Source organism: Truncatella angustata, assembly GCF_020726525.1.
Source record: "Truncatella angustata strain MPI-SDFR-AT-0073 chromosome Unknown BKA67scaffold_13, whole genome shotgun sequence".
Taxonomy (NCBI): Eukaryota; Fungi; Ascomycota; class Sordariomycetes; order Amphisphaeriales; family Sporocadaceae; genus Truncatella; species Truncatella angustata.
The window spans coordinates 437,889-461,623 of NW_025763393.1; the positions used below are offsets into that span (position 1 = coordinate 437,889).

The 23,735-nt window shown below is 49.9% G+C and overlaps 5 protein-coding genes across 5 annotated transcripts; 2 read left to right on the forward strand and 3 right to left on the reverse strand.

The window, feature by feature from the left end:
• Positions 1 to 2,711: 2,711 nt before the first annotated feature.
• Positions 2,712 to 3,400, reverse strand: BKA67DRAFT_542349 (nuclear distribution protein; the record flags this gene model as incomplete). The annotated part of the gene is made up of 2 exons (XM_046101100.1): positions 2,712 to 3,109; positions 3,178 to 3,400. 2 exons carry the CDS (start codon positions 3,398 to 3,400, stop codon positions 2,712 to 2,714), a joined length of 621 nt encoding a protein of 206 aa, XP_045951322.1.
• Positions 3,401 to 4,373: 973 nt separating this feature from the next.
• On the forward strand, positions 4,374 to 6,197 carry BKA67DRAFT_528130 (transmembrane amino acid transporter protein-domain-containing protein; the record flags this gene model as incomplete). Its single annotated transcript, XM_046098926.1, has 4 exons — positions 4,374 to 4,536; positions 4,632 to 5,256; positions 5,316 to 5,431; positions 5,491 to 6,197. The coding sequence occupies 4 exons, from the start codon at positions 4,374 to 4,376 to the stop codon at positions 6,195 to 6,197; spliced, it is 1,611 nt and encodes a 536-aa protein (XP_045951323.1).
• Positions 6,198 to 10,806: 4,609 nt separating this feature from the next.
• Positions 10,807 to 12,192, reverse strand: BKA67DRAFT_587591 (uncharacterized protein). Its single transcript, XM_046104328.1, has one exon. The coding sequence runs from the start codon at positions 11,929 to 11,931 to the stop codon at positions 10,966 to 10,968; it is 966 nt and encodes a 321-aa protein (XP_045951324.1). The 5' UTR covers positions 11,932 to 12,192; the 3' UTR covers positions 10,807 to 10,965.
• Positions 12,193 to 14,721: 2,529 nt separating this feature from the next.
• On the reverse strand, positions 14,722 to 17,613 carry BKA67DRAFT_542352 (uncharacterized protein; the record flags this gene model as incomplete). The annotated part of the gene is made up of 3 exons (XM_046101101.1): positions 14,722 to 15,245; positions 15,294 to 17,480; positions 17,535 to 17,613. The coding sequence occupies 3 exons, from the start codon at positions 17,611 to 17,613 to the stop codon at positions 14,722 to 14,724; spliced, it is 2,790 nt and encodes a 929-aa protein (XP_045951325.1).
• Positions 17,614 to 18,794: 1,181 nt separating this feature from the next.
• BKA67DRAFT_665209 (uncharacterized protein) lies at positions 18,795 to 19,825 on the forward strand (the record flags this gene model as incomplete). Its single annotated transcript, XM_046108522.1, has 2 exons — positions 18,795 to 19,222; positions 19,279 to 19,825. 2 exons carry the CDS (start codon positions 18,795 to 18,797, stop codon positions 19,823 to 19,825), a joined length of 975 nt encoding a protein of 324 aa, XP_045951326.1.
• Positions 19,826 to 23,735: the final 3,910 nt, after the last annotated feature.

Genomic DNA, 23,735 nt, shown 5'->3' on the forward strand with positions numbered 1-23,735 from the left:
GGAGTGTCTCCCGACCTTGACACAGGAAAGTAGATTCGGTAGGAGAAAGGCATCAAGCTGATTGCAACCTGCATGCTCGTCTCTGAGAAATGGACTACGTGTAAACCATCCAATGGAACGGAAATATTTCTCGCTGCTCATCCTGTCACTCCATCCCACAGCTTTTTCAGGATCTTGCACACCAGTCTAAGGTAACATAGAAGCATGTCAGCCTACCAGAAGAACCAATAAATGTAGATATGGCAAATACCGATTATTGTCACTGGAATTTGACCTTTCGTTTGCTCCACTTGGACCGAAAACAGTATTCCATCAAGTTGAGCGCATATGCATATCTACTTGATGCCGGGAAGCCTTGGTGCGGCTCAGAAACCATGATTCGTTATTGTCTTTTTGTCCATGCAATGGATGAAATTCTCCACAAAACAACCTTGCCTGATAATATCTTATTGGCTAGCGTCCTTTTGCCCACAGTCTGTCGTACGTACCTGGCTATCCTCTGATCCCGGCAGACCATTTCTCGTGGCACAGCGCCAATATGGATATCGAGAGCTCTACGTCTGACCTTTGTTGCCCCCCATATGCCGTTCAATCAAATATGACCATGTCACAAAGGCACTATCATTCGCCTCTTTCTTGAGGCAGACAAGTCTTCGGGGATGTTGCGAAAGAGACGAGATTAGACTATTGATATGACGCTAGTTGAGTACTGATGGAGCCTTTTTTTTTTATACTGTCAGAACTCTTGTCACATCATCCTTCTTTAAGTTGCGACTGACTTGATCAAAGCGTTCGACTGTACAAGTATCATCTGGAGGAGTGGAGCGTAACGAAGAGTATATCGTCAGAAGGTAAGGAAAAATCTATTTAGGTGCTCGGAAAACGTGTGCGAGACGATAACGAACACGGTGGCGTCAGATACAATGTCTCGGAGGTTGACAAGAAGCGCCTGCCTTATGAGTGAACGCTGTCACGCAGATTCGCCTTTTTGACTGAAGGAGGAAGATCCTCGGGTTTCGCCAAATCTTGACATGCTCGTAATTCAGAAGGCGTCGAGCCAAAAGAACGGGATTTATGCTTTGCCTTGTTGGAAGATCGATAATGAAACCATTTTGTTTGTGCAAGGGTAATTCTTGAAGCCGCTGCATAGGGAAATCGTCTTCCTACCTTTCAGCTCGGTCTCAAACATGAGTACAACTCTCGTGATCTGTCATTTGTCACCAGCCTACAAGAGAGAGGAAGTAAGGATGTTTTCAAGAGGTTACTACCCCGTTGCTAGAGACCTCATCCAGTTTGAATACAGGAGAGGACCAAACCATTGTATTGAAAGTTCCTCATAGCGCCGCTGTAGTATCTCAACAAAATTGCGCAACCCAAAACTTATGACAAGTATAGTATAGCGTTGATTTCTACGTAAGGATCAGGGCTAAGAAGAACTGTCGATAATCCAGGAATGAAGTAAAGCACGACCGGGAAGCACAAAGCCGAGACATGTGCCGAGGAGATATATCCCATGCGACTCCTACACGGCACTGGTAAAAGCCTGCGCGAGTGACATTAGTGAGAGGTACGTGATTACTAGGTTACACAAGTTTCGAGAACCCAAACGACACCAGGTTCCAGCCCCGGTAACCTTACAAATATGCACCGGGCCAGAGCGCCCCGGTTCGGGTCAAACAGGATATGCGGAGGCCTCCACCGCGACACGCGAATTCCAATCGGATACCTCTGGCACATTCGAAGGAGCTAACCTTTCGAGTCTGCCGGCAGTTCTTGGCCTTTGAATGTTACACCGCAGGTTATGCAATCTAGAGTCTGGGGAGAAGTGTTTTGCCGGATCTGTATTATCTGCGATGATGATGTGATGTCTTGGCCTTGACATTCGTTCACGGGGGTGGTCTCCTTGAAACTGTAAGGCATGTTTCTTTGTGGTAAGAAAGTATATTCAAGACAAGTAAGATACGTTGCATCGTTATCTCCCTTTAAACACGAATATTTATCAGCTCAGGCATGGAGTTGCAGTACAACACAATTTGTCGATTCAACGCACATACCATGTCTTTGGAAACGACCATTGACAATCAAGCAGACTCCCGTACAACAAACATTTGGAAAGACACAGTTTGGTGCACGTCTCATAGGCAGTCAATTGCTGGTCCGCCAGAGGATCGGTGTCTTGATTTCTCAACTACCAATATAAATGTAAACATGCAGTATTTTTTTCTGCTGGGTATCTCTCTATGTTCTTTCCCTAATGCCTAGGGATCGGACTCAATGGTCTGTCACTGTTTGCAACCAGAATCCTCGCCTCTTCTCAGACTCATTCGTGGGTCTGGTGAAATGACATCAAAGGTATTTTCCCAGCGACATTGTGGCCATGTTCAGAGCTCTAGGAGCAATTTCTAGGCATGATGCCGGTCGCATCTTTGAGATAAGACATCACATCTGTGGGGTACGATGGTGCATGGCCAGCATCCACGGGCGAGGTGGTCTCATGCCAGCAAATGCGGCTTGAAGCTGAGACTTGGCGGTTACGTTGAATCCAAAGTCCACCCGGGGCCACTGAGTCGCCTCATGCAAGATAGTAGGCGCCTCGGCCACTCGTATCCGTTCTCATCTTCTCAGGGAATCTCAATGCCGTCCTGAGCATTCCCGCGTGCTGGTGAATGGCACAGTCCGCTTTTCTTCTTCCCCTTTTATCCTTTGGGCGCTCACGCATCCTCTCTGACCTTCTCGGCCCGCCTAATCGCCCTCTCAGCCCTACCTAGGCGTTTTTCGGTATCGGCAACAAAATCGCCGTACCCCACGACGCCCTGCTCGTACCACCTCCTGATCAAGAGCTCACTCTGGCGCTTGAGCTCGGCAACCTCGGCGGCCTGCGCCTTCTGGGTCGCTTCCACGGCGCGCATCCGCGGGAGCAGTGATATGACGTTGGCACTTAAAGCTGGATCGGCGACGGGGGTGTCGCTGATGGCGTTTAGAGCGGAGGCAGTGGAGGGGAACAAGGAGGAGGAGGCGAGGACCATCTGCGCGAGAGCCGCGGTGGATAGTTCGGGGGGTGCGACGGCGTCTGTCGATGGGGCGGAGAAGAGGTTTGGATGCGCGTTGTCTTGGGAGTTACGGTTAGCTGGATTGGGGCTCTATGCCTTGGACTGGTGCCGTGGGATGGTCTCATACAGATGTCTAGGAGCTCGCCATAGGTGCGGAAGCGCTGTGTGAGCTGAGCAAAGCGGTGTTCGAGATTTTGGACATTGGGCAGAGCGTCGATGTTCGAGGAATGGGCTGCATGACCATAGAGGATATGCTCGATGCGCATAAGGCGAGACTCTAGGTACGATAGTGTTTGTATGGTTGTGTCGTCCAGGTATCGGGTCTCGTCGTGATGTAGTATGTCCGCCATGGCGAGTTGTTTGTTGAAGATGACAGTCGGTCGATGGACTCGGAAGATAAGACAGGCGGCAGGTTCAGGATCGGACCAGGCTGAGAAGCAAGGATGGCGTATGTATTCATGTATGTGTGTGCTGGTGGCGCGTCTGCAGATGGGTTGCAGTTGGAATGCAGAAGCTCAATCCCTCCCCTGAGCCCGTTCAAAAGGCTGCGACGAGAGCGCTAAAGCCCCGCTATTGGTGCGAGGCAAAGAGCGCTAAACAAGGCAAAATCCGGGGGTTGCTAGCGGCTGACGGATGGGGGAAGGGGGAGATGTGAAATGGAATTTGCTCCCGAGCAAAGAGCACGGAGTACTTTGTGCGTACGTAATTACGGGATCAACCTTGGTTACTTTGTCCTTCCACGTAGTTACTGGAACCAAGTGACATACGGACCCGTAGTTATGGAGCACGCTGGGTTGTTACATTGGATAGATAGGCCGAGGATCCACAGATTGCTTGCTGACGACACATTGCGAGCTGCCGTTCACCTGGAGCCTCGAGCCCAGAGAGAGCACGAGCAGCACCAGCGCAGACGCAACGGAACATAACGTAATCAAAATTCAATGAGGAGAAAGCCTCACTCCTGCCAATCCTGTCGCCTAATTAAACACTCCATGCCAACTTGGCGCATCTGCCGCTTTGCCGTCGCTCAACTGCTCGAATATCCGGTGCCCTGCCCTGTTTGCCGTCTCTGCAAGAAGAGAAGCTACAATTACTTTCGCGTGTGTATAAATATACACATGCTCAATTGAACCTTCCTGACTCGTGCCGCATTGAGGCTCAGTCGGGGGCTAGACTAGCTCACCTGCCAGCTTCCTCTGTCTCACAAGCCGCAGATATCAGGGACGCTGTGAGACATTCAGGCTCTGCCAGAACAACTTCCTGTGCCACAAGTCAACGGTTACTACATACACCAAGACCACCACCAAACTGGCGCCGCGACCCATGCCGAACTACGAATCCATATCTGATGGCCGTGCCGCCCCCAGCTCCCCCTCCCCCTCCGAAATGACGAGACACAGAAGGGCGCGAGCCCATGGTCAGAAAGATGGAGGACACAGTGGTCAGGCGAGCATGATCAGTAGTATCATCAACCTGTTGAACACGAGTACGTTGCACCCTCGGCGCATCCACGCCACACTTCCGCAAGAGGCCAACTCGCCCGTGACAGAACATCCTGACCTAACCCTTCCTGCTCTCTAGTCGTTGGAGCTGGAACTCTCGCCATGCCAGCCGCCTTGTCGCATTTCGGAATCATACCCGGTGTCATAGTAATCGTTTGGTCGGGCTTCACCTCGGCGTTTGGCCTCTACCTCCAGTCACGATGCGCCCGATATCTCGACCGCGGCTCTGCCTCATTCTTCGCCCTCTCCCAGCTCACCTATCCGAACGCCGCAGTCATATTCGATGCCGCCATCGCCATCAAGTGTTTCGGTGTCGGCGTTTCATACATGATTATTATCGGTGATTTGATGCCGGGAGTCGCGCTCGGCCTCGACAGCCGAGCGCAGCACGTGGCCTTCTTGATGGACAGAAATTTCTGGATTACGGCCTTCATGCTGGCCATCATTCCGCTCTGCTTCCTGAAGAGGCTGGACAGCCTGAAGTACACGAGCCTGATCGCCTTGGTTTCGATTGGATATTTGATCATACTCGTGGTTTATCACTACGCTGCCGACTCGATCCCTGATAGGGCTCCAGTCAGGTTTGTCACATGGGATGGGCCTATATCCGCTCTCAGCAATCTGCCCGTCGTGGTGTTCGCATATACATGTCACCAGAACATGTTTTCTATTCTGAACGAGATCAAGGACAAGGCTCCAAAGAGGTAAGCCCCTCCCCACAGAACTAAATGACATGGAATGGAACGAGACTAACATGGAATAGTGTTCTGGGAGTTGTTGGCTCGAGTATTGGCTCAGCTGCCAGTATCTATGTTCTAGTGGCCGTCACTGGTTACCTGACATTTGGCGACGATATCCATGGCAACATTGTCTCCATGTGTATGTTACTACAATCGACACCCTATCGTTTGGCCCTGGCGAGTACTGACAGCCTGCAGATCCTCCGTCGATTGCCTCCACCATCGCCAAGGCAGCCATCGTTGTCCTCGTTCTCTTCTCCATCCCCCTGCAGGTCCACCCCTGCCGCGCATCCATTGACGCCGTCTTGAGGTGGCGTCCCAACTCTGTATCGCGCCAATCTCAGAACCGATCAAATTCTCCAGGCGGTCGCCCTCTTCTGCCGACAGTCCAAGCACGATCCGACCATGGCCCCGGCGCACCCATGTCAGACATGAGATTTGCTTTACTCTCCACTGCAATCCTGGTCCTAAGCTACGTCGTGGCGCTTACCGTTGTCAGCCTGGAGCGCGTTCTAGCCTATGTCGGTAGCACTGGCAGCACCAGTATCAGCTTCATCTTGCCCGGACTGTTCTACTACAAGATCTCAGATCCGAACTCCATTCACCACCAGCGTCTCGCCAAGTCCGACGACGATGTCGGCGCCGACTCATCCGTTTCGGATGACGACGATGATGACGAAGAGGCCAACGAAGCCATGGCTCGGAGCGTGGGGAGCGTGAGAAGCGCCGCCAGCGGAAGAAGCGGCAACAGAGGATCTCGACGCTGGGGGAGAAAGAGGAGATGGGATCTGGAACACATCAGTCCTGTCTACCTGAGGCGCGGAGCTCTGGCTCTTGCGATATATGGAGGCTGCGTGATGGTCACGTGTCTTGTGCTAAACATGTTCGTCAGCGTTGCACACTAGAGGGTAGTCATGGCATTTGAGGCAGGGGTAGATGGCGACATTTCCTTTCTGCATCATTATTGGAGTTTGGAGCATTGGAATTTGGTGAGCAGCTGGGGGTGCAATAGACAACCATTGGATTAGCGATAAATCTGCATAGCTCGAGACCAATAGCGACATGCTATTATTACCTTTCACTGACAATCATCTTGCTTAATTGTTTGCTTGTGCTGGTTGATGTCAGGGCGGAGGCGGTAAAGCGGCCAACTCAATTCCCCCCAGAGATATGGGACGAGGTAATCCATCTACATCATCTCCTGCGTCGCGGGCTTGACACTGCAAAACTGGTGGTCGCCCAATCCCCGCCTTTCCAAGCCCCAGAGCCTCATGACCATTCGTTCTATGGTATAGATGTGGGATGGTCGTCTTGCCAGCCTGACCCTACGTGTAGATCCAGCGTCGAAAGATTAGAACACTTTGTATCGCCTGGCTCCAAAATATTGTATCGCAACGCTTATGGAGTGCTTGACATGCACTCTTGCGGGCGAACGGGTGCAATTGCCCCGATGGCGTCGCTCCTGTCACCAACTGCACGGTAACCATTTACGCACAACCTAAAGCGTCTTTCAATATCACATCTGCCGAGCACATGAATGGACCGGGAAAAGGAGAAAGAAAAAAAAAAACTGTTTCTGTAGGATTGACACAAGCCCGATACGGCTCGACGGTAGATGCTGCCTATTGGTTCGTTATAATTTCCGGGGAAGGATGACCAACCAAAATAGAGTCACCTGCCTTCCTACTCTATCAGAGTCTTTCATTCGCAATGCAGCGTGGATGATTGTATGTTGACCGCCTAATATTGGGAGTTGGGAACCTCCCGCTACAGCAAAGGTGCAATTCTCGAGCTTTGCCCCCCTCCCCCCCCGCGGTATGCCTCTCAGACAACACCGATGATGCTTCCAGCGCGCCCTGCCGAGAACAAAAGCTTCACTTGGTCCCAAGAGATTGTTGAAGATCACACAACAACCACTTTCTGCGTGAGAGAGCCGCGAAGTGAGACTCGCTATACTGGTGTCTAGCCGCCGCAGAGCCAGCCTTGTCCGTCTCGTTTGCATTACTTCGGCAATCCATGTTGCACGGCATTGGAATTGGAACATTGACAAAAGTCTCGTTCAACACGCAGAGGCTTTTACAATCATCGATTTTTCAGATCCGTGCGGGCGATTGAGAGAAAAGAAACATGGAGAAATCAGTCCTCGCGTCACTCTCAGAAGACGACCCGGGTTTTGTGCCTACCAACATGACCGCGTTTGAGGTCGTCCAAGGCGACTGTAATGATGACCAGCAGAGTACCGATCCGCCTCTGGTTTCGGCAGAGGACGACATTGGCTTGTGTTGAGATGCCGGGTGGGTTCCAGGTTGCAACTCGAAGCGGTCAGGCCTCAACATGTTACCAAACATCCACATAATTTATCTTGCCAAATTCCGATCTACTGGTCGTTCAGGCTGCTGAAAGTGGATCACAGCAAATCCCATACTGAAACCCTGAGTCTTGTATCGTGCCGGAAGTTCCTCGGAACAAATTGGGCTTTATTGACATATCTAAGGGCGTTAAGCGGCACATCATTAATGACTGGTTGCGTGATTGTGGCTCTTTTCACAACACGTGCTGAAAGCTTGTCCCATGTAGTAACTGCTGGTACTAGACTACCTGGAACCGGAGAATCTGAAGCTTCGACACCTCCAAATGCCGAGTGGATAATATGTTGCCTTGAGCTATATCAGGGTTCGTTCGGATGTGGCCCCTGTAAAGGAGCTTCGTGATAAATTACCAGTACTCCATTTACGCCATAAAATGCCTCGGTTTAAGGTATTTGTGGGTGGGTCGGTATTGTGTGCCAGTCGGAAAGGAATTGAAGCACAGTATTATTCAGAACATGGGTAACATATATGCCAACTCCATGTTGACGATTATCGCTGCAAATAGCAAAGACCCTTCAGAAGGCCTACCCGGTGTACGTTTACGTAATCGAACAAATCCTAGTACATCTAGAATCGGGAAACACAAGCTCGTTTCAATGGAGGGGTTTGATATCAGGAAGGACGTGGAACAGTCTAAATGGAATACACGCGCACGGACATACCAGGAATCTTTATCGTCTAGAAGGAGACTCATTTTTGGGGAAACCAGGCATACTTCCAGTGTCTGGACATGCATTGATATGAGAGCCTTCGGATTAACCTGAAGAATATGAAGTGCCCTGTATATACCCAAGACAAAGCAGCGCTTACTACTCTCCCCTTGCCTAACACTGATACTCGATACAGAAATAGGCCCATGTTACCGAATATCTCCATACAAGGCGTATGAGGTAATGCGGGAGATACTTTCCATCGGATCGACAAGTACCTGCAGAGAAAACTTTTCTATGATTTCCGAGCTTGGACAGCCACCTTTGCGGCTGTCTGCTCGGAGCTGGGCAAACACGACTTATCCACGACGCTGGGCACTCGTTATGTTCACAAAAACTAGAGTTGGCATAAATTCTGTTCCAAGATCAAATCCTCTATGGCTCAAATGTCTGGCTGGGCTGGTAAAATCTGCCACGATACACAGGGGGATTCATCAGGCGGGGTAGGGACAGAAGGACTGGAGTTGTTAGCAGTGTTGCTCAATGCTGATCGAAGAAGTCTTGTTGCTATGATTTTTATTCCAGACTCAAGCATCGGGTGCTACATTTTTCGTGGTTCGTATGAATTTGGCCAGCCTGGTAACGGCAGGTAAGACTTGCACAGCATAGGCGACGTACCTACCTAGATAGAGTATGCAGGAAATCAGCCAAGCGACTAGCCCAGTCTAAGTGATCCTCAATTCGATAATTACAAGGAGTCGGACAAGGTCACATAATATGGGGTAGAGTTTGAGCTCAAGGACATCAAGCTTGTTTAGAAACTGGCTTTGCCTCATCTATTGAATCAATACGTTACTTAGGAAAATTGAGGCTTTAGCGCATTCATGAAAGTGACCATCGGAACTGCGCGTACGGACGAGCATGATATTTGTTTACGCGTGCGGTAAACTTGATGATGGTGCACTACAGCTGAGAATACAAATGTTATTTGAGGGAGATACAAGTCAAACACTGTCAAACTTGATGAAAATTATTTAAACATACAATAAGTGATAGGAGGCTTGCTGGAAGTAAAGCAAATATATAACTCACTTTCAATTAAGTGGTGGCCATTTTCAAAAGCTTGTGCTTGTTCTGTATGATATATTCCTTACGCCACTCAAATTCGCAAATCATAGACTGGCTTGACCATTCGCTTTTCCATTTACCACCCAAATTTAACTTAAGTTTCAGGAAGAGAATTTAGATCACCACGCCTTGGACAATGTATGCCTTAAATTAAATAAAAGACAGCAGTATCAAATGAACTGTCAAACGACAATCCGTCCAACTTCGTCAAAAATATTCACAACCAAACTCCAGCTGAACGAATGTCAGATCTATTACAACGTGAAACTAGAGATGGACGGCAGAAAGGCGGCAGTAAAATCAAGAACACAACAAGTGCAAGGAGAAATCTACTATTTATTTCCATCACTGTGTTTTTTTCGTCCTTGGAGATAAATGGGCATGTGTTGGTTCAACCACATGCCCATTCTTTTCATATATACTTTTCGGTTTGAAATTCCGAATTAATTCGTGTGCAAAGCCGCGATTGCTGTTACAATTTACTTCTAGCATAAACGCCGAGATGAATATACTCTTACAAGTTCATCTTATGGAAGCATATTTGTGTCACCGGAGACCACTTGTACACACACAGCACACATGGTAGGTATACCTGGTATAAGGACGGCACGACTATTAATATCAATTGATGCTTGATGAGTCAGAATAAACAGCCCATGTTGGACCAAAGAAGGTGTGCGCTACGCACATCGTGACGACGACTTCTCCCATACCAAAGAATATAGGTACGTGACTTTTCAACCAATCACAGAGCAATAAAAAAGAATCACGCAGGAGGCTTCCATCAATGAAACATTCCAGCCTGAAATCCCCAGCGCAGCGAAAACCGGCGTAGTGTGCCTCAATTGACCTTGGGCCAATGTAGCACTGAACCAGATTCGTAATGCTGTTGACGTTCGTGAATTCCGGTCAACTCCGAGACCGAGTCACTGAGGAGATCTGATGCCGACCTGGATTCTTCAATACATTCTATCATGCCCGTACCAGGGCCCATGCTAAGCAAGGCACAGTACCCATGGTGGTTTGAACTGCCCTTCTGCTATTGGGTGCATACCAAAGCTTGAGGAGACTGCTAAGCTAGTACCATTTGTTTCACTAGAAATCTTGCAAATACTTTCAACCAAACAGTGGTGATGGTAGAATACTAATACCTGCCATATGATTTCAGAAGCTCTTCTCGAAACTCGAAACACGGATTCAAGTAGGGAAATCGCCACTCTAGAACAAATGGAGCCGCACTGGTCTGATTTCGATTTTAAGAAATAGGGTAGAAGCATCTCCTGAGCCGCAGACACCTAACATCAATATTTACCTGCACGAGGTCAGGGTGAATCAGGAGATCTCAGATATTTTCGCCCCGTGTAGATGATTAATTGGGTATTTTCTGTGCCTTAAGGCCTAAGACTAAGTGTGCTTTATTATAAGACAAGGCGCGTTGGCGCGGTTAAGTGACCAGCTTGGGATCATGGCCGGGATGTTGCATACAGATATTGCACAAAAACTCCTCCTTTCAAATACTCCCATCTTCATGACGCTCTTGGTTGTATTATATCATCACCATCCAAACCTTCCTCTTCGCCGTTTGCATTCCAACCGAAAGGCTCCCTCCCAAGCACAAGTATCAATATGGCGCAGAAGGCAATGAAGCCAAGGAAAATCGTCAGAAGTCCCAGTAGCTGCGTGGTAAACCAGCCCCAATGGCCATTAACAGCAACCCATGCCGGAAAGCAAATAAAGCCGTATACCCCGCCCACAGACATTGGAGTCAGGAAGAGGATAGCTAAAACCTTCCAACCAACGAGTAAGGAGCGAAAACGATAGGCGAGCGCGGTTGCAAAGAAGACCCCCACAGCGTTAGGAGCCATCCACCACCAAGGAAACATGTTGAAAACAACCAACGGTTGGTTTCCGTAGTAAGAGTAGACTCCCATTGGCAGTAGGATCTCTTCCACGACTAGGTCAGAACCCATCATCAGAACCAAAAGCCACCAGAGATTCTTGGTCTTGGTCTTGCTGTACAGAAGCTGAAGGTTGACTTGCATCAACGAGCCATAACCAAACCATATCGGGATCCATGGAGGCATCTCGCGGCCTAGGAGGTGAAATGAGGCATTGCTTTCCGTCCAGGGGTAGTATGTGCATCCTAATACGTCGATGAATGTCTCCGGAAACGCGATCATCGCCCCACTCAGGGGGAGAATAAGGGGGAGTATCGTGCGCGTGCGTCGTGCATCCCGTCCACCCAGTAGAACGGCTGATAGTCCGATCAAGCTCATAGCAACCATGCAGATGATGTTGTTGGTTTTGATATATGGCAAATCAACGGGTGGCCGCGGAAGATTAAAGACTGGGTCGACATCGAAGTTGCCATTTCCATTTTCTGGCGACCAATGAAATCGTGACCCTGCGAGCGCCAAAGCTGTGATTGCAGCAACAGTGATGTATAGAATCGGTCTCCTGGACCGTTCCGATGCGATTGTAGTGAGCTCCATAGGATAATGTCATTAGTTGGTGTCAGTGATGTAGATAGTGGTAGTGGTGTTAGACATGATAAAAGCTGGTCGAGGAGATGATGGGCGCGAAGAGAGCCCGTTTAAATATTGTATGACCAACACGGTACGGACCAATGTGGTTGTTGGTGGAATAAAGTCTAGTCGCCCCCAATGGGTCCGGTTCTGAATGAATCGAATACGGGGACCGAAGGTTATGATAATGGATACGCCAAGCTAAGTAGTTGGCTGAGCACTTTGCAGTCGTATGCCTTTAGTTAGTATGATGCAATTTTATAGAATCATGGACCCGAGTTGCCCTTCACGGCTTAGCGTAGAAATCTCTGGTTGGCTGGTGTGCATATAAACAGTTATGTCTTGTTAACGCACTGCTTAGCAGTTTCTTAATTTAAAAAAAGTCTTCGACAAATGCTTAATATAAGTCCCTGCGGCCGTGTTTTCTTGGGTTTTCACTGTCATTTCATTTTTATATATAAGAGTATCGTGGCCGCCCTTGAAACCGCACGGAGCGATAGGATGGGACTTATAGCTTGATTACACTATGCCCTCGAACACAACTATCGCTTGACGGGATTGCCTGTACCAACTCCTCTAAGCAATACGACAATATTCTCTGAGTGCCTAGATATCAACGACAGATAACCTTAGTCATTTCGCATCATGCTTAGTTTACTTGGTTAAATCACGAAGGATACTTGTCAGTATCTCCACACAATTGTCGTTAAATGTAGCACATAGCTTATTAATCCAGGACGCCATCATAGCTCGTCTTCTAATATGTTACTAGTAACCGACTTATCCGCGGAACTAGACTAGTCGAATTGCCGATTTGCTGGCTCCCAACGCTACGAAGCATCACAATCTCTGAATATTGTGGTTTCCCGACCGCGGAGGCTTTTGCTTGTGCGTAGGAGGTCATGCGTAGTTTGAGCTAATTATCAACCAATCCAAAGCTTATAGTCACAGATAGATGCTAGGGAGAGAATTTCACGACAGTAATGGCTGGTCCATTACTACATGATATTGGTGACCAGTGCGTTCCGGGTGTGATAGAACGGCTTACCGAAAGTTGGAAAAACAAACAGCCTCTCCTGTCCTGTGACAGGCAGTGTTGCCTGCGTCATGCGTGTTGCTTGGATACATATCGTTAAAAAGTACAAAAGATCAAGATCTTCGGGTTGTGGTTTTTGTGTTATGAGATACATATTATGTATCGAGCTTAAGGGTGAGGAATAATAAGAGGTGAACCGATTTGGCCTGAGCGTAAGAAAAATCATGTTGATCTCTACGAATGGATAGGGTGTAAGAACTGGAAGTTATTCTTATTTGGAAAGTATTCTGCCGCTCCCCTCGATATTATAAACATCGTGTGAACGTCATCACCGTTACATCACATAAGCAATATGTAGATTTGTAATCCCTGACGTGGTAACTATTATTTGTGCGTCGGTAACGTGAAGTGTTTTGACATTGATACGCTTCATGCCTCTACACAGCTGAGATTCCTTATCCCATTACACTACCTAGGGGCGCGGGGCGCCTGTCTGCATTCGCTCGAGTTTCTACAGACAGATCACCGGAAAAGCAGAGGAGGTACCCCCCATCCACATTTTCTTGTAGGCCGTTGATTCTAGCTGTCCAGAAGTGCTTTCGTTCTTCACGCGTTCACCGCATATATATTTGTGGCTTTCAATCATGCCGTCTACCTTAGCCAGGCATATTTAACTCGAAAGTTGATCTTATAATGCCTTCGAGATCATTTTGTATGATGCCTAAATGGAGTGAGAGCGTTTCATTTGACTCTAGAGCTAGGCATCGGCGAAGTGCCAGGAATATGCCTACGTAGGGATTCTGCTTGAATTTGTACCAGAGAGCTACGGATTGCGGTGAGCTTTAGAATACTCAAGAAGAACAGATACCAGCGGCACAAATCTTAGGAGTGGCGATGTTGGCCTCATTTTCCGTAGCGTGATTGCTAAAATGTTGGAGTATCAAAGTGCCACTGTTCCGAGCCCGTGGTGCTGCCAGCCTTAGCAATGGGAGTATCCGTTCCCTCAGGAATGTCTGTGCAGAACGACCCGGCAGCGTTAATCGCTTCGACGGGATTAGCATCCAATTCGCAACCAGTTCTCATCCAGGGGTAATATTGTCGGCATTCCATGAGTGTTTCGTAATCGAATGTATCCTCTAGGATGCAACATCGTTCCTTCTTAGACTAGTCTAGTGGACAGAAAACGGGTGAGCGACGTTGACAAGCAAGCAGGCCAAAGCGTTATGAGCAAGCGAACCATCAGCGAGGCTGTTTTCTCGTACAGTATGGAAAGGTTAGAGTAAGCGACCTTGATAGAGCTACTTCTATGGGTTCCGAGTTTTGGTTGGGCGTGGACAACGGCGCTTCGGTGAACTCATGGTTGCCTAAACGTTCTTTAGGCGTAGGGAGAACAAAATTACAGGCCTGCTTCAAGAATCCGTTTACAACCAGGCAAGGGTTATTTCCAGCACAAATCTGTTTTGAAACGGGGAAGAGATAAGGTGCGCCATTTCTTGTTACCAAAAGTTCCAGCTTTGGACATCGCCATGCCGAAAACTCTCATCTGTATGCAACCTTGGTAGAACGCCTCTCCACAAATCATGCATGGTATCTCCTGAGTCTTGCCTCATGATACCTTAATTATGTCCTGCCCTAAAACTCCAAAGCAATGCAATAAACCATCCAAGATGCTCAAAAATTCTACAGCTGTATCAGGTTCCGCACAGTTTGACAGAAGCACCTTAAGCTATAAGCAACAATCTGCCGTCTGCTTCAATGCTGTATAGACCAGGTTGCTGGTCCTTTAATTCCGCAATGAGGTCGTTGTTGCGACACATGGCGAGTCTACTCTCGGGTTTGTAGTGAAACAATGTCGAGATGGCGCCTCTGGGTTTGAGGTGGTACTTTGTCAGGGCTGCCGTGTTATCACCGACAGAAACGTAACTTTTGACGCCAAGCTTCGAAGCAACCACATTAGTCATCAATCCGGGGAAGAGGTACGGGTACTGCAGGATTTCGGCCTCGAAGGCATTGACGGTCTCCTGCGCGTATCGCGTGAACGTCACATTCTCGCGTAGAGATCCCAGTCGGAACAGGTTTGAGGCCGATACCGCGTTATCGGAAGGTAGCGACGTATCCATGACATCCTTGATGCGCAATAGGACGTAGGGGTCTTCCTTTTCTGTACTGTAGAAGGCACCGCACCCAGCGTTATTGCCGTTAGAGTCGGCATCGGGGCTGTCATAGAATTTTTCGATTTGTGCCGCTTGATAGAATTAGCATTATGATCACACGAGCCGCTCAAAACACTCACACTGTACGTCTTCGGCCCATTCAAGCCAAGACTCGTCAGCAGTGGCCTCGTACAACTCCAGCAAGCCCTCAATGAGAAAAGCGTAGTCCTTAGAAAAGCCCTTGGTCTCGCTTCTGGTACCATCAGAGTACATGCGGTATAGTGTGTTAGTGTCCCAGTCCCAAAGCTCCTTTTTGATGAACAAAGCTGCATCGGTGGCTGCAGTGAGGTAAGAGGATGATCTTGGATTGCCACCGATGACCTTGTATGCGGCGTACGTCCGAGCAAGTGCCGCGATTGCCATGCCGTTGTAGGACGTGACAATTTTCGCGTCTAAGCTGGGCCGGGGGCGTTCTTGAGCTCGGTAGGCGTGCAACTTCGCCTTTGCAGATTCTATGTGCTTGAGGACATCGGATTCGGGAATGTTGAATTGGGAGCTCAACTCGGCCACATTCTTGACCACGCGAAGGACATTGTGGTTTAGGTATTCATCATTGGGATCATCACCCTTTTCGACATTTCCGTGCTGCTTCACGTCCCAATAAGCGGCTGCGACAGACCGCTCCTGCTCATCACCAATGGCGCTGTCAAACTCCTTCCGCGTCCATAGGTAGTAGGCACCGTGACGAAGCACATCGTCGCTCTGCTTCTGGCTGGAATCCGCAGCTTCGCTAGATGCAAAGCCGCCCCCCTGAACAAGAATGGGTGATGAGGTCAGATAGTCGGCCAGCTCGGTTACGACCTTGGCAAAGCGGGTTTCAGCTTGAGCGCCTTGCAGAAACCACGCATCGAGGTAGATTCCCAGTGCTAGTGCGTTGTCTGACAACAATTTCTCGAAGGTCGGGAGCGACCAGTCCCAAGTTGTCGAGCAGCGATGAAAGCCGGCACCAACTTGGTCATGAATAGCGCCGTCGAGAATTCGGTTCATAGTCTCGAGGGCGAAGTCGGAGCACTCCTTGGTGAGCTTCTCATCTATGACATCGGTCACAGTCTGAGAATACTGGGTGGCGCGCAACAAGAAGGCGAGCTTCGCTGGGGTAAGGAACTTGGCAGTGCTTCTTATGAGATCATAAGCCTCTCTCATTTGCTGCAGAGGAACGTTCCCAGAGAAGAAGTTGGGTGGGGCGTTTGCGGGCAAGTGCAGGAAGCCACCATGCGTCCTGTCGAAGGTCTTGGCGATGTGGCTATAGGCTTCCTCAAGCTGGTCGATGTCAATTTCGCTGGACGGGTCGTTCGTGTTGGACGGACGATCATTGCGGCCCAGTGTGCCCTCACTCGTCATCTTGCGCACGTCCTCGACGCTTTGTCTTCCATCGGCGCGAACCTGATTTTCCTGTTCGGCCCATGCCGACTGTGCCTTCCGCAGGACGATGAGAAAGTCTGCTATCTCCTCGCCCGTTTCTTGTTCGATATGGTGGGAGCCGGGGCTGGGGAAGTAGGTGCCGCCAAAGACGGGCTGTAGCTCGGGGGTCAAGAAGACATTCAAAGGGTGGCCGGCGGCGCTGTTGAGGGACTGGACGTAGTTGATATAGATGTTGTCGAGGTCAGGTCGCTCTTCCGAGTCAACAATTATGGGTACGAAGTGGTGGTTGAGAAGGTCGATGACGTGTCGGTTCGTGAAGGACTCCTGGATGGTCAAGTAGCAGTAATGGGATGCGCTGAAGCCGATGTGCAGGAATATCAGCTTGTTCTCGGACTTTGCTCGGTCGATGGCCGCCTTCCCCCAGACCTGCCACTTTATGGGACTGTCCTTCTGCGATCGGACATAGGGACTCTTGCTGGTAGCCGCGACATTCTCCAGGGCCGCCGTAGTAGCACCACTGCCGGTGTTCGCGGCCAGAGACGTCGCATCCTCGGCCTGCTGGGGAACAGGCTCTGAAGCCGAGGTCGGAGCTGAAGGCGTGCTGCGACCCGACTCGGCCAGCTTTGCTGACATCATCTTCACGGGTTTCGGTAGGAAATGGGTTCGTATATAGGGGGTTAGAAGGACATCTGTACACGGCGGGCTGCGAGAACTGTAATCTGCTCGACTCGTCCTGTGATGTAAGCAAAAAGCAGGAGCAGAATGCGGTGCGGTGGTAAATCCAAAAAGTTTCCACTTGGCGGGGTAGCACTTTTGTCGCAATTCAAACAAAACCCCACAAAAGCGTTGGCGATCATTTACTCTTTTCAGAGATGCAGAGGCACCCCAGTGATAAGGATCTGCCACTACAGGACATACGGATCAGTGCTCTGAGACTAGCGATTGCCCGTGGTACATACTATCATTTACAGTGCTGTACGTGCACAGATCCCATCGGTTGACACGTTGGGTGCCACGCAGGCTTGGTGCTGCGGTCATGCTGTACCATGGCCTGCTTGCCGTGTAAGCAGATGCTGTTCTCTTGTCCGCATGGCTGCGTTGCAACACAGACACGAAGACCAGGGGTGGGATGTAAATGTACCTCAGGACTGAATTCCAGGGTCCGGATCACCTTTCTTTTAGTGGAGCTCGGCATTTCTCTAACCTAGGGTTAGCAGGGGAGCTTGGGAGAAATATATCGGTCCGGCTCTAATCTATTGACATTCCTTTGTGCCAGTAATCAGCAGCACCAGGCCGTGCAACCTGGATAGCAATATCACGCGCCGTCTCCTGCGTGCCTGCGCCATGAGTTACATGTTTTTAATGGACTATCAATATTATATTTCTGCGCAATCACGCAAGGTTGCTTAGTTCATCAACTAGCCGAGGCTGAGCGCCGGGCGACCTCACTATGTAGTTAAGGTTAAGGCGTCTTTCGCACACTTTCTCCATCTAAATTGGAGCACGTTGCTGGTCAGATTCAAGCTAACCTTAGTCTAGTCTAGACTAATCTTAAGCTCAACCCGATATATTTCGGTATGATATCACCTCACCCTAAACGGCGCCTTCGGTACGCCGCGTATGCTTGGAATGAGGCAAGCATTATGCAGGGGCAGAAACGCCATGGCCGGCGACTCTTCTTAGATGTCTCAAGAAGCGACTGTCTACTGTCTTCACTGGTAGCCTCATTCATACTCTACCTAGGGCTCATACTCAAGCTCCGCCGTCTCCTTAGAAGACACTACAAGCAGGCTGTCTTTCGTAAGCTGCGTTGATTTCCTGGTTTCTCTTTCTTTTTTGCGCAAACATGTACTACCTGTCCCCGGGCTCATCACCCGTAGCTCAAGCTTGTCGATCGGTGACGTTGGTCGAGATAAGCTCACCATTTCGGATTGGACAGACTTGTGCCGGTAAATTTCGAAATGTGCCCTGTGAAGCTGGTCGACTCCAGAGCGTCTTGGAGTGTATCACAAAGCTTGTCACCCACATTAATCTGGAAAGGGCTGAGGATCTTATCAATCACATCTTGTCTCCCCAAACAATTGCACTTCCTACACTCCCTCTAAATATCCCTGCCCTTGCCATTTCTTGCAACGTGCAATTCCGTGTAAGCACCATCAGTCCCAAGTTCGGTGTTCATCGAAAAGGTCCACATACCCAAGGCTTGGACATTCAGCATTATGGATCCGATCTCAATCATCGGAGGAGTCGGTGCCATTGTCGGCATCATTGAAATCACCTGTAAAGTAATATCGAACATCCGGGCGTATCATAGCAGACATAATTACGAAGATTCTGTCGTCATGCTGAGCATTCTTTCCCAGCTAGTCGCCTTCAAGACATCATTGGCCTATATCAGGGACTGTTGGCAGCTTTCTACTCCTGATCAGCCATATAGCCCTTCTCCAGACCTTGATATCATTCTCTTGTGCTGTAAAACACTTATCGACAAACTAGACAGCATTGTCCTCGACCTCGGCGTGTCGCCAGAAATAGAACTTTTAACTAATAGCGGGTTCGACAGGCGTCGAAAGGAGTTGTTAATGCTGCAAGATATGATCGATAGACAGACAACCGCGCTGACACTACTCATCACATCCAGCAACTTGTGAGTAATTGCCGACCTTGCTTAGTGAAATCCATCGATTCATAGCTTTCTCCTAGGCCAACACACCGAGAACAACAAAGTATTCTCAACAACTCGTTCACCCGCCAGCTCCTCAGGCACGTTGTCAAGGATTCGGATTCACTGCGCGCACAATACGATAATGCTTCGGTCCACACAGAATACGTCGACGACCTGTCACGGGCGTCCGCAGAGTTTCAATTCGACTCCATCCTGATGCACTCGTCGCCCTATGAACGAGTCCTGAACTTCTCGCTGACAGATACGTTCCGCCGCAACATCCTAGGCCGAGTCCGGCCACCCAAGGCCGCCCCAGACGAAAGCATGACCTCGAGTATAGCTGGAAGGCCTACTAGGTCGCAGTCTGAGGGCAATATATCGGCAGGATCAGCTTTCGGGGCGAGCGGTTTCCAAACGCCCTCGACTCTCGTTGACGACGTGGCACGTGCAAATACACAGCCCTCGTCCGTACGAGAGGGACAGCGCAATCTACCGTACATTCCGCCTTCACGTAGATCGTCTAGCACGCCCGCTTGGCCGTTGATGGGATTAACTTGGGATTCCACAAAAGCATTCACGCGATGATGCACAGTTCTCATAGGTACGGTATTAACAATTGGCTCTATGTACAGCTAGCCTTTCAAAATAACTAATTGGATAATATTAACGCGTGAATGGAACAGCCTCCGCCGGATCGTTACGCTCTCCTTTGCATGTTCGTCTACCGAATGTCGTCTTAGTTCTGGTAAACCTGCGAGTTCTTGATGTCTCCGTACGTGCCAGATCCGAACGGGCTAGAAGCAGAGACTGTCTGGCAGTTGACGTCGGCGACACCAAAAGAGGCGAACTCCTTGTCCTGGACGACCGTGAGGACAGCAAAAGCGGGAGCTGGAGCAGTAGCATATCCCCAGGAGACGTTGAAGCTGGATCCGCTGGTGCAGGGCAGGTCGAACCAGCTCTCGGTGGCGGCGTTGGAGCCGGGCATGCGGATGATGGTGCAGTTCTGGGTCTGGTCCGAGGTCTCGATGGCGAAGTTGTAGTCACAACCCGACTCGTCCTCGCCGCAGTATCGGCTCAGGTGGTTGAGCGACCAGGTCTTGCCCTCGACGGGCTTGAGCTCAGGGTAGCCGGGGATGGGCTTGACAGGTGGGCAGGCGGGGACAGCAGTAGAGGTTGTTACCTGGACTGTGGTGGTCACCTTCGCCGTTGACTGAGCTGGCTTGGTAGCAGACTCAGCAGGCTTGGTGGTGCTAGCGACCGGGTAGGTTGATTGGCCTGGCTGGGTGGTCGATTGGCCTGGCTTGGTGGTCTCTTGAGCTGGCTTGGTAGTGGTATCGAAGTAGGACGAGGGGCATGATCCGGGGTGCGCTGGGTTGCAGCCGCCCGGGATCGACGTGGACGAGGGAGTAGCCTCCGTGTTGGCGCTCTGAACAGGATGAGTGGACTGAGCCTGAGCCGGCTTAGTCGTGGTGTCAAAGTAGGACGATGGACAAGATCCAGGATGAGCTGGGTTGCAACCTCCGGGGATGGAGGTGGATGAAGGCTCAGCCGGCTTGGTCGTAGACCCAGCAGGCTTCGTGGTGCTCACGACAGGGTAAGTAGACTGGCCGGGCTCAGTAGAGTGGGCAGGCTTTGTGGTGGTGCTCTCATCCTCTTCAGGGCAGGAATCGGTAGCTGTAGTAGTGGGCTTAGCAGGCTCAGTGGTGCTCTGCACCGGGTAGGTGGACTGAGCCGGCTTAGTGGTGGTGTCGAAATAGGACGAGGGGCATGATCCGGGGTGCGCTGGGTTGCAGCCGCCAGGGATCGACGTGGACGAGGGGGTAGCCTCCGTGTTGGCGCTCTGAACAGGATAAGTGGACTGAGCCTGAGCCGGCTTAGTCGTGGTGTCGAAGTAGGACGATGGACAAGATCCAGGATGAGCTGGGTTGCATCCACCAGGAATGGAAGTAGAGAAAGGCTCAGCGGGCTTGGTGGTGCTCTGAGCAGTGGATTGAGCCGGCTTAGTTGTGGTGTCAAAGTATGACGACGGGCAAGACCCCGGGTGAGCTGGGTTGCAGCCTCCGGGGATGGAGGTGGATGAAGGCTCAGCTGGCTTGGTGGTGCTCTGAGCAGTGGATTGAGCCGGCTTAGTTGTGGTGTCAAAGTATGACGACGGGCAAGACCCCGGGTGAGCTGGGTTGCAGCCTCCGGGGATGGAGGTGGATGAAGGCTCAGCTGGCTTGGTGGTGCTCTGAGCAGTGGATTGAGCCGGCTTAGTTGTGGTGTCAAAGTATGACGACGGGCAAGACCCCGGGTGAGCTGGGTTGCAGCCTCCGGGGATGGAGGTGGATGCAGGCTCAGCTGGCTTGCTGCTGCTCTGAACTGGGTAGGTTGACTGGGCTGGCTTGGTAGTCGTATCGAAATACGATGATGGGCAAGATCCCGGGTGGGCCGGGTTGCAGCCTCCGGGGATGGAGGTGGATGAAGGCTCGGGGACCTCACCGGTGCTTTGGACGGGATAGGTTGGCTCCGCGGGCTTGGTGGTCGTGTCAAAGTAGGATGATGGGCATGAGCCTGGGTGGGCTGGGTTGCATCCACCGGGGATAGAAGTAGACGATGGCACATCATAGGTGGTCGTTGTACCAACTGGGTAATTGGGCTGGGGAGGCGTGACGACCGCGTAGTCTCTACGCATGGCACCTGGTGCGGCCGAGACAGCCGACACCAAGGCCAAGGTAATGGCAACGTTCTTAGAGATCATGATGACAAAGACTTTATAGGTGAAAACGAGCGTGTGAGGTCTGTGTTGTCAAATCGGAAGCTGTACTGGATCATTCAGTTGCCGCTTGCTGGGAAGATCAGCTCCTTTTTATAAAATATATCTCATCTCTGTCACATAGACGAAGCCCAGTTGTCAATTATGTTAGAACTCTTCGTACTACAGAATCCACTCTAGTCGTCTAGTGCCAAAATAGTTAGATGGGCATTTGTGGATCTGGAAGTGTCACGAAATCTCAATATGTAATCACTTGTTGGACAATGCTCGTCGACATATCCGCTGTTCTAATTGCACTTGCTAAGGCGGTTACGAGGCTCTATGGCGTTTGAGGGGCGCTCATACACGAGCAGTATTCTAACCTTAGTTAGGCGAGCACCTTAATAACGTCATAGTGCTATAGGCTAAGTTGTGTACTCCGTAGTCCTCAAGCTATCCTATGTACATCCACTATATTTTCTCAGCATTCCACATGTTCCACCTTGCACTCCAATGATCCTGTCAATTGTCTGTTGTTTGATTCTGCTGCTGCGAGGACCTGAGTTGTGGGCATACCCGCATCAATTGTCGACTAGCTCCAGGCCCGTTCGTCGTATTCACCTGAGTATCCGCTGTCACGAACTTTTAAAATGGACATCCACTACCACAGCCCGTTTAACCTTATAGTTTAGCTTAACCCTCGTCGCCTAGGAAGTTACGCACCGTTCTTTCGACGGTATCCAATGGTTGCTACTATCACGACCGGGCCTTGATCTGCACCTACAAATCGCTACTAGGACCTATGCTTTTGAGGTTGTTCAAAAAGTGCTAGATAAGTGATCAATCCAGGCATAATGACGTGTACACTTGCACCTAGCTGAGCCGTTCTCTTGGAATTTCAATTGACATGCAGATGAAGGTTCGATAGTCGGCAGACTTATCAAGTCGTGTTCACATTGTAACTAATTTGAGAACCAGCGCATAGTTCAGCCTCACTATTCGACCATATCGCGAGAGCTGTCTACAACAATTTCCAGTCATAGAAACTCGGAAAACTAAGATAGTGATCTACCCAAAAGCCGATGTGTGGATCATGGGTAACGCGTAGAAATTGGTCCTAAGAGCCCTAACGAAAGCCGTTGCTCCGCCTCCCTTCCAGATTGCTTCCATTTCTAAGAATAGAGTCGCTCGGGTTACAAAATACTTACCCCAGAATATCTCAAATTTAAGATGTGGACTTTCTTGATTTCCGGGACTCCCGACGCGCACTAACATAGTGACCCGGTATTCCGTGCTAGGTATACCGCCCGCTTTTTTAGTAAAGGAGTCGGTTGTTTAGTGACAAGTGGATATGCATGAGTATGTAGACTCAACTTGCTTCTTACTTAACACGATTATCGGTCGTACTGCGGTATAATTGTGGTTCATACAAGTCTGCCTCGCTTCGTGTCGTGACAGTTTCGAATCCGTGTATTACGACAATCAATTCTCATGCCCGCCGGCCAGACACCATAGCTACAACTGCACAACAAGTTGATTTGCCGCCCAGTCGTAGCCATAGAAAAAGACTTGATCGCTAGGTCTGGTTTTTGTTTTCTCTTTTTCTTTTTTTCTTTTTCTTTTGCCATCGTGATAAATACTTTCCAAATTACAATTTGACCGTCCTGCAGTCAACTTTAAACAAAAGAAGCTGGAATCCAGCGACATACTCAAAAATCACGCTCTCGTAAAGAGCAAGCTTTCAAGCTACTAGAGCGCTTT